The sequence below is a fragment of the Pygoscelis adeliae genome, unplaced genomic scaffold, assembly GCF_000699105.1.
Source record: "Pygoscelis adeliae isolate BGI_AS28 unplaced genomic scaffold, ASM69910v1 Scaffold135, whole genome shotgun sequence".
Taxonomy (NCBI): Eukaryota; Metazoa; Chordata; class Aves; order Sphenisciformes; family Spheniscidae; genus Pygoscelis; species Pygoscelis adeliae.
This window is the reverse complement of record NW_008824908.1, coordinates 1220888-1231659: the sequence shown is the minus strand read 5'-3', so window position 1 is coordinate 1231659 and position 10772 is coordinate 1220888. Positions and strand designations below refer to the sequence as shown.

The 10772-nt window shown below is 41.7% G+C and overlaps 1 protein-coding gene across 1 annotated transcript in view; it reads left to right on the top strand.

Moving 5' to 3' along the window:
• MBP (myelin basic protein) overlaps positions 1 to 10772 on the top strand; it is a 92539-nt gene that overhangs the window by 81229 nt on the left and 538 nt on the right. Inside the window, exons 4-7 of the mRNA XM_009324937.1 lie at positions 8392 to 8499; positions 9049 to 9084; positions 9667 to 9699; positions 10678 to 10772. Coding sequence (XP_009323212.1) covers positions 8392 to 8499; positions 9049 to 9084; positions 9667 to 9699; positions 10678 to 10772 — 272 coding nt within the window. The remainder of the gene's footprint in view (positions 1 to 8391; positions 8500 to 9048; positions 9085 to 9666; positions 9700 to 10677) is intronic.

Genomic DNA, 10772 nt, shown 5'->3' with positions numbered 1-10772 from the left:
AGGTGGGAACACCAAAACTCACATACAGAAGTTCAAATGGATGTATTGAAAATTTAGCACGAGGCTTTTCTCTACCTAACACTTAAGTTCTTCTCATTGTGTTTACTTCTCTGCGGGTGAACCAAATTTACAAATAACTTGCTTTATAGAAAACACCCAATACAACAGATTTTACTCTCGCATATATTAATTCCTTGCAAACGAAGAACTGCATTATCCTTGGCACTTTCCATCCTAGAATGCCAAAATTAATGACTTTGTTCTTCAGCTGTTTTGAGATTGCAGAAGGGTAAACACTGCCCAATAGAAAATTGAGGCGGAAGTTAACATATTGGGTTTTTTTCCTGACCTTGTTTTGTACCTTCATCATCACGCATCATTAGTGACAATTGCTGGCTTACACTTTGTGTACTGATGCAAAATAACTCGCCTCGTTCCCGAGACGGTCTCCAGGTAGACGGACATGTTCTGTTACTCACTTTACTCTGAAGTTACTGGATTTCATTTCTGAACTAACACAAAATCCCCCGCTGCCATTTTCAGGTACTCTTACTGAATTTCTTACAGAGCAATTTAAAAAGCGTTCATGAACCACGCTGAGTTACTGCTGCAGACCCAAGATGGTCCTTAGCTCGGTTCTGCCTTTCGTTCACGATGCATCTACTTTTTTCCCTTCTGATACATCGTGCAACGAACATGCCTTGGAAACTGCACGAGCTTCAGGTTTGGGGGGGGGGTTGTTCCCCCCAATTTATACTGACTACATCATTGCAAATTTTACCTCTGAGTGACAGTATTTGTGTCAATAACTTACACTATCAACTGTGCCATGTCTAATTATTTCCTCATATTAAACTCTCTCACTATTACACTCTCCCCGTAAGTTGTGCTGCTGTAGGCAATAATAACTTTTAACAAGCTGTACAAGAGTTTAGCTTGTCACTTTCTTACCTATTAAAGGCAGAAAAGACAGACAATTGGGCCAGTCCCTTCGAAGATGGAAACTGATAAAATAGTTTGTGTGTGGGTGGATGGGTGTGGGCAGCCTGCGAGACGAAGCGTGTATTTCAGGAAATTAAGGCTGTAGTAACATTTTTCTCCTCTTTATTTCTGGTCAGCAGCTGTAAAGCGATAGTGTACACCTGGTACTCATAGTTTTGGTTCCCAAATGATTATCATCTTGTTTATTGTATGAGTTTCTTGACTATATGAAAATACCAGGCAACGGGCCTTCATAAAATTTTTACAAATTTCTGCTTTCTTACTGATAGCCGTAACCACAACGTTACATTCTTTTGCCGTAGCAGCACCAACAGGTGCATCTCCACCAACTACGTAGCCTTATCAGTAGAAATTTATGGTTGTGAATACTAATCCGTGCTGCCTTCCATCTCTTGGCCATGTGCAGTCAAGTCCCTGAGGCTGTGAAGCTTGTTGGTAGCAGAAGCTACCCTGGAAACTTCCCTGAGAATACCTGCTAGCCAAAAGCTCTCTTCTGCTGGAGCGATCGTTCTGAAGAAACGCTTTAGCCTGCGTTTCTGTGGTGGGGAATTTCAACAAGGCTTATTAGCCTATGGCATTCTCTGACTGAGACTGACCTGGTAAAACGGCACGGAGGACAATACTGAATATGCACCAGAGACTATGTCCAAGCAGATCAAGTCCCTCTATCATGAAGAATATTTGAATAAAATGATTAATGCTAGGCAGAAAAATGCTTCAGAAAAGCAAAGGTAAATTAAAGCATCGGGTTTTGCTCCTGAAACCGTTACCCAAATGTCACAACAACGGAATAAACTGGACACAGAGAAAAACCCAGAAGGTATGGCGGCACCGGTCTCTCACTCGGGACCCATCGTAAAACAGAACTACTGTCCCAAACAACTGTCCTGATTCTTCTTTTTTCCCCAGCAATTCTTTCCTCTCGCCTTCTATTTTGTGAACCCTAACCATCAAGGCACTAAGGAGTAAGAGGGTTATGGAGAAACGGGGTTCTGGATTATCGATGGTCAGTTACCTCTCTTGACAGTCAGTCTTCTCTATTGTTTCCTTCTTCGTGCCGTCTTTCGTCTCATCTTCCTTGGGTTTCTTACTTTTCAGTCACCGCTGTTCTTTCTTCCCATGTTTTTTATTCCCCTCTTTCTGCTAAGAATTCTTCCTCTTTCTGTTCATCACCCGTTTCTAGACAAAGATTATATTCATTATCTCAGCGCGACGCTGGGAAGCGGAATCCCCTGGACTCTGCATCTCTCTTCTACCAATGCTGCTGCCCTGTAACTTTCAGCAAGTCATTTCATTTCTGCCTTAATCTCCACATGACTAAAAATTAACAGTACCATTACAAGGATGTGTGGGTCATCCTTTCTAAAGCGATTCGAAAAAGCCTGCTCAATTAGCTGATTATTTATGTCACCATCAGAGCAGCACGGGGGGAAGGTGCCAGCATTCCCATGGCTTTTCGTAACAGACCAGTAAAGTTGTGAACAGCCTGGAACAAACACCCTCACCAAGAGCAAATCGGTACTCGGGTTGCACGTGAACGAAAAGGGAAGCAACGCCACCCGTATAACACAGCTCTGGTTTAGCAGCGCATGTTTGCAGTAGGTATAGTGCTACTAGAATAAGCGTGGAGAGAGACACCCTCACGTTACACGTGTGCTGCCTGTTCTATCCCTGCCCGACGAGACGCTCGGCAGCAGCACAGAAGGCTCTGGCACAGTGCCAGCTAGGCCCAGCAACACACAGCCCCACGTACACAGCGCCTCCAAATCCTGAGGTGAAGCAATTTTTGTATTCTGCCAGCACCTGTCGGATCCCCCATGATTGCTCTAGTCAAACTCTATAGACTAAATTTCCTCGTTTCAGAAAACAGCGTCTATAGTCACTGAAAGGATGCGTCTCCATTCCTGTTTGGAGTACTGCTTTGAAGTGGTACGAACTACAGAAATTCAAACCTGGGTAGGAATTTCCTTAGAGTTTGGAGTCAGCGTCCATTTCAAGGACTACACCACATGAGCCGAGTGGCTTACAGATTGCCGCTGCCCTTTCACCTTGCTCTTCCCACAAACCAGCACGAACAGTATTCATCGCTTAACACTTAAAGGCTAATTTTAGTCTACCAGTACGGTTGCAGAGTTCTTAGCGGGGGGTTAAGCATTACATCCTGTAGGTTGTGGAACAGTTTGGTTTTCTAAGGCAATCTAAACGTACTTTTCATTCCTACATGAATTTGACAGTTGTAGATTTGGTATGATTTCTTTTAAATGCATGCACAGCAACTCATTAGGTATCTTGTGAAGACAACCCATTCAAAACCACAAAAGCCACCGAGTCTGCAAAAACGTCCATTGCTTTTCGTTCTTACTGGTGTCAAAAATGCTTATTTGGCCTGATTACATCTTAAATCTGCTATTATTCCCAGATTTCATATGTACTTGGATTTTGCCATGACAGAAACAACATGTGATGTTCTTTAGCTTTTCATTTCATATCCTAAAGTAGGTAACAAAACTACACAATAATGATACTGAAAGGAATTGGAAAAAATATAAATTCACTACTCCAAGCCAAAAATATCTTAATGCTATTATTTTCACTAACGCAGATCATCTCCGATTGGGAATTAGAGCTTTAGGTTTATATTAATGTGTGTATGCGACCCTTAGTTGTCACAAGTGATCGACTTGTGGAGGATGAGAGCTTGCTTACAATATGCGTTTTAAAATCCCCCTTACTTGTTAGGGGTCGCATGATCTAACAGATCATGTTTAGACCAAGCAAAGTCAGACCGCAGTCACCATGCGATCCTATGGTATCACTAAAACATGTCCGCTACTGCTTAACCACATTTTTTACACTTCTGCATCAAATCTGAAAACAAAATCAAGTGGCACACGTGGAATACGTAACTGCAATTGCATTTATATGAAAATGGAGCTAATCCCCCCAATCCTGCCATGTTTCAAGTCAGGTGCATGTACGATCACAAACCGGGATTATCGGACACGGTGTCCAAATGTGCAAACTAGAAGGGCCCGCTCCATTTATCAAAACCACAAGACCTCTCTTCTGTAGTCTCCTGTAGCGTTACAGTGCAGACGGTAACACCCCTCACACCGTTATTAAGTAAGTAAGTGCCACAGAAACCACCACGAGCCTCGGTTAGGCCTGCTCTCTCAGAACACCGAAGAGCACATTCTCGGGGATCTTCACCTCAAGGGGAAACGCAACAGTCTTGCACAAAACCCCAAATGGAGCACGAACCGAATTACGCATGGATTCTTGTTTCTGTGTTAGAGAAACAGCAATTTTTTTTCCCCGACAGCTCTTTCAAAATATTAATACAGGTTGTGCCAGTAAATTTAATTAGTTTGATGTGAAAGTACCTGGCTAACACAGGGAATGCAACGCCAATGTGTAGCTACTGTTAAAATACCGGTATGCTTTCTTTGCACTACCTTGAAACTTACTTACTTACTCTCTTTCCTTCTTTTGTCTTAGTGGCCAAAATACGTAAGGTAGGTGGCACAGTGAAATAACGCAACTTTCCTGTGCATGACCAGAAAGAGCTGCAAAGGATTCCAATATTGAATCCCGCCCCGTTACAGAGTAACTGTGGGTATTTTACATACATTTTACAGTGTTCCTATTTACATTATTAATCCTGAAAGCTATTCATTTCACGGTGAAGCTGCAAACCACATCTGTGTCATCAGATCTCCCAGAGACTGCTTAAACTTCCAGCACTGGCAAACATTTTCTAATAATTAAGATGATTATTCAGATTAAGGGATCTTTCCTTTTTGGCTTTTTTGAATGTACAGCGCAGTTGCCTTAGTAGGGATCCTTTATTAAGGTCAACCCAAAAGTTAACTGGGAACAGTGAAAACCTGAGTGTTCTCCTCCCTCCTATTTTCTTGAAAGAAAGACTGCTCGTGACTACAAACTATTCAGTTACCCTACAAGTTGTAATTTTTTTAATTTTTTTTTTTAAGGGCACAAACTGGGGCACCTCTGTTCGTTTTCAAATTCACAGACAGTACCCAAGGGCTCCGAGTTCAAGATTATGCTTTGCAAGTACATTTCATAACATGCAGACGTGGAAGCCAAGCTTGATTTTTATTGGCAATGCTCCCAGGACTGAAATTCATGACAAGGCTGCAGGAGGCGTGAGGAGAGCTCGCTGCCGCTGCCACGCGCGAGAGACCCGTTACGCAAAGAAACAAGTAAATGTCACCCATTCCTAGAACATGGGTGCTCTGCTGTATTCCTATTAGGTTTTAAGGTTAATGCTTTTTCTTCCCCAAGCGCTTAAAGCGTATTTAAAGATAAATGGCGGTCTTCTGAATGTATCAGCGAAACGTGCAGTGACTAGATGAGCTCATTCAAAAAAGTCCAATTATAAAACGCCACCTCAGTAGCCCATCCTAGCAGGGTAAACCAGATTTGTTTTTCATTCAGCAAAGCATTGCCTGAATCCATTCAAATTTAACTTTTAACACCTACAGATGCCAGTTACGACTCTTCTGAGGGAAATGATTTTCACAAATCATGAATGTGAGCAATCTCTGAAAAAAACCCCACTGGATTTCGCTCCCCGCCCCTAGGAGTCCAGAAATAATTGAAAGAACAAACTACAGGTGGAAGAACAATTCCAACAATAAATCAAAGGGACGCATGTAATTAACTGCCATAAATTGAGAATAATATGGAAGACTCTGACCGCAGATGAAGCTTGCTGATGATAATATGAAAGGAAAGTGCTTTATTTGTAACACTGGGAAAACCGTGGTATTAATCTCATACAGAACCATCACTAAAAATGGCTTCAGACTTGCTACTCCCCGATAAGCTCTAAAAGGGGACCCAGTCAAAGACTATGCTGACGTTCGGCACCGCAGACAGAAGAAAGTTTGTATGTACTACACGATAACCTTTTCAATGAGCCAAACTATTAGCACCTAATAACTGATCAGAACGCTAAATTCAGGAAACTCAACCTCATCTAAACTGTAAAAACCTATTATCCCACCTTTTCTGGGATAATTACCCGGTGGCAAGCCGTAGCCCACTGCGGAGCTGCAGGCTACATGCAATCAAATCCGATCTTGAAGTTTTCTGCTTCACGTACTGCAATAGTTTTGCAGTTAGATAGCAACCAGTTCCTGCTGCTAAAGATGGACGTTCAGATCTGCAACACCACGGTATTTATCACGCTATTCGTCCCAAAGGCAAGGCAGTCCGCCGGTTGCAGAGGCAAAGCAATGCTTCATTTGAACATAGATTAAGAAGACAAACACATGGCTGAAGCACTTGTCCTAAGCGCGTTGGCGCCTTACCGGCTCCCTCTTCCCAATCACGACAGCAGAGGATATTTTGGCAACGCTGAAACTAGTGACCAAGCAGAAGCTGCTGCAGAAGTAGAAGCAGGACCGACTGCCTGACCCTACAGAAATCTCATCAACCCAATACAATTCAGAAATTCCTGTTTTTTAAACAGTAAATCTCTCCGTATCATCGGCATGCAAAAAATGATGCTGATAAATACCAGCTGAACTTCTCTGCATTGGCTCTTTTTTTATCCTAAGGAAATTCATCTTCTAAACAATATATCCGAATTTCATTTCTCCTCAGAATCACGTAACTTAAAAGGCCACTCGTGAAGATGGATATTTCATCTCATTCTGCTTGATCCAAGGTAATATAAATCCATTTCATTCACATAAGATCACAAGATCTGACGCCATTCACTTAAAAATAAAACTTCCGTGTAGCAGCTTTGAGCAGTAACACCAGACGGTTTCATGGGACCTTTTATTCAAGAATCTTAGAAGATGTAAATCTCTGCGCAGCCATTTTCAGTAGGAATAGCTTGAGGCAGTCGGGGTCATTCTGAAAGCTACTGATGTCACGAGATTTCACTCGAAGTACAAAAAGACTCTTCAAACCTTTGAAAGTCTGTGCTATAGATACTAACTTCTTTGTCAAAAAATCACCAAACCGCTCATGAGTCAGGAGTCCTGCTCCAACGATCAGACTAAGCTTTTTCCCTGGCAAGTTGATCGATGGTTTTTCATATGTGATGAAAGCAAAGTATATTTTTCAATAACTATCCGTACTGTTCTACAGTCAAACGTTCATTCAGTTTGTGCCACTAGGGAAGCTTTTACGTGAGCTACTGTCTCACTATGGATTTCTATTTCATCTTTAGAAGCCAATGAAAATTTTTAGTATCCACACGATGCTTATAACATCATTGTGTTTTCAGGGAATTCATGACACTAAGAGAACCACTGCGGCACCGTTGTTGGTTTCATTCTCTCCTACCTTCCCCGGTCCCCATTGAACATACTTCAGATCTGCTGCATTGAACGTGAAGCCTTGTGCCTCTACATGTGCAAGGATGGGCAGATGTCTGTAAGTGGGTCAGTCACACCCAACAGTTCTTTTTTAAACTTCGTCATACTGCCTCCAGACAGCAGTAACGACACCGAATTTTTGGCACTATTTTCACTGCAACAGATGCATCACGCTCTAAGTACCAGTCAAGGTATTCACTCTTCACTACGTGTTATTTTTGTTATTTATTTTACCTTCACTTACTGGACTTCTTTCTGTATTGCTCGGGAAGCCCTACTGGAAATAGTATCATCAGTCTCATTTGATTCCCTCATTCTAGCAGTAACGACACCGAATTTTTGGCACTATTTTCACTGCAACAGATGCATCACGCTCTAAGTACCAGTCAAGGTATTCACTCTTCACTACGTGTTATTTTTGTTATTTATTTTACCTTCACTTACTGGACTTCTTTCTGTATTGCTCGGGAAGCCCTACTGGAAATAGTATCATCAGTCTCATTTGATTCCCTCATTCTAAAAAAAAAAAAACCCCAAAACAAAACACCCAAACCCTTTGCTCTTGCAGTTCATCAGTGTTATACAGTCTTTGGGAACTGAGAAATGATACACGATCCATTCCTCCTCTCGCATGGAGAATGACCCAACATCATTTTAAGTTTTTCTCCATTTCAGGTTTCATTTCTATAACGACATTCTCCGATCCTACTTATAAAAGAAGGAAAATGACAAGGTTTCTGTTAGCAGAACTTTCCAGTAACAGGTTTAATTCCACGCTGGGCTGTAATGTTAAAAACATGTACACCTATATATGTATGCACAACATATGTCCGTATACATACTCTGTATTTGCCACTGTATTAAAAATATTGTTCCTTCACAGCACTGGCAACTTCAGGTTGCCATCTCTGCAGATTTCCAAGGCGTTTTTCTCTTCTTTTCATTCCTGGTGAAAATGACTCGACTCTTCATACGGTCGCCGATTATCGTTCCTTCCTAGCTGACCCGGCGATATGCCTGTTCTGCTTTTCAGGATATACACGCAGCCAGGGCTAGCCACCACGTAGGGTCCATCCCCCAGAGATCTCAGCATGGCCGGCCTGGTGACGACAACCCCGTAGTCCACTTCTTCAAGAACATTGTAAGTCTCCTCTTTTCTTGTTATGCACTAAAATGAAGTATTTCTTTCGGATCCATCAGTAACCAAGTACTCCCCAGTCGTTAGCCATTATTTTGAGGCTCGTGAATTGTACTGTGCCTTTGAGTTCATCATGCCATTCAAGTACAAAAAGAATTTTTACCTGGAAACAAAAACAATACTGAAATGCTACAAGGAAAGTGGGTGAACGCCCCATTAGCATAGTCAAATTTCAACCACCACCATTACAATTATACAGCTTCACCATTTGCAGGTTTTGTGCTTGCGCCTTCAGCATTGGCTGTATTAAGGCATGTTTTCTGTTTAAAAATAGACAAAAATCCAGCGTGTTCTAGGCAAAGCCTAAGGCAGCCTAGAAGGGGGCACGAAGGCCTAAGGCACCCTGCACGAAGGGGGCAAATCTAAGTAATCTCAGTGCGATTACTTAGATAGCACTTAATCCTACTGACTCATAGATAATATGCAAAAGGCTTGATGATTCCCTACATTTATTTTTGCCTTGGTTTTACAACTTTTTGTGTTGGTTTTTAGGTCTCGCCCCGTACACCTCCCCCAATGCAAGCAAAGGTAAGCGTTTTCAGGGGCTCAAGCAACGTCCAAGATCTTTTGTGGGCTAATTTATACCAATTCAGCTGCTAGCCGGATTCATTTTCTTTAATGGCACTAAGTAAAAATCTGCAGTTATCACTGGGAATATTTAAAGCAAGGGACTAGGACAGAGAAGCCATGGTTCTCTTTCCCATGCACTTCCCGACTTGCTGCATGACAAATTAGAGCCACTCGCAGGGATTTTTATGTTCCATTTATGCTGCAATTGCTGTATGTAGTAAACTAATAATAGGTAACGCTTTCAAACAAGCCTCACCCACCAGGAACTGTCCTTACATTTACTAAGCTCAGCTGGCTTCTAAAGTACACAATACTGACAAACCACGGCTAGTGAAGTCAGTTCTTGTAATTACAATAAAGAATTTTGCCTTTTGTTTCATGGAACGACTGTACAGATCGTTGTTTTCAACTCCTGCCTTGTTATCTGGCCACTATTTCATTACTTTTACTGCATTTTCATCTTCTTCTGTGTATGGTACACCCAGATGCTACCTTCCATAGTGATCATCATGTCATTGTTTCTATTTCTTGCATGTACAGGGAAGAGGATTATCCCTCACCAGATTTAGCTGGGTAGGTGATGAATGTGCTTTCGGTAACAGCCATTTTATTTACCAGGCCAAAGCATATCTTGCTCCATTGCCTCAAGCTGCTGCAGCAACGTGATAATTTTGTTTTGTCTCAATTTTGCTTTTCCTGTTCCACTTTCCTCCCCCCTCCCACAGCACTTTAAGATGGTAATTTTGTTGCTTGCTCTTATCCAGCAACTTGACAGCCTTGCCGCGATAATTTCTTTTGCTTTAGCACGAAGGGGGCAAAACCCACTGCATGGCAAAGCTCTCTTCCCTTAAAGACTCCTGGAAGACTCATCTGCTGCATTTTTCTTTTCCTGGGAAGGACAAAAACGGGAGGGCGGGCGGGGACGAGAAGGGCGCTTGTTCCACAGTTCCAATTGCTCTTGTACAGTAAAGTCTGCGAAACTAACACTGTCACTAAACTCAAGTATTTTGTCCCACTCTTCCTTGCAACCCCTTTCAGTAAGAAGCGATCTGCCTAAACAGTTATTAGACAAGTTCTTCCCACAGTTATCTCACAACTAATTAAATTCTACTTCTCTACCACAGGTTTGATTTCATATGAGATGGACATGTAAATTACTTGCATTTTAAGACAAAACATTAAAGCCTTCAAGCCATTAAGCGTTTCTTTCACTATCAGAAGAACACAAATTAGTTGACGTGTTTGACATCTTAGAACTCCTGAAATTGGAACATTTTAAGTTTTGTCATGCAGGTTAACCTTCCGAGTATCATTTTTCTGTCTATTAATTCCTCTTTTACAGATTGGTGCTTCCCTCCGATTAGAGTATGTTCAGATAATTTCCTAACATTTTCCTCCATCCTTGTTTATTACGTAAAAGATTATTTTATTCCACCTCTACATTTCTCATTTGAGTATTACATTTCAGTGATCACAAGCAAAGAGTACAATGTGCATATGATAATTTGAATGCGATAATTTGCAATATATATGAAAAATCTTTCTTTGCAGGGTGGTGAAGGACACAAGCCAGGATATGGAGGAAGCGGAAAATTCTATGAGCATAAATCTGCTCACAAGGGACATAAGGGATCCTATCATGAGGG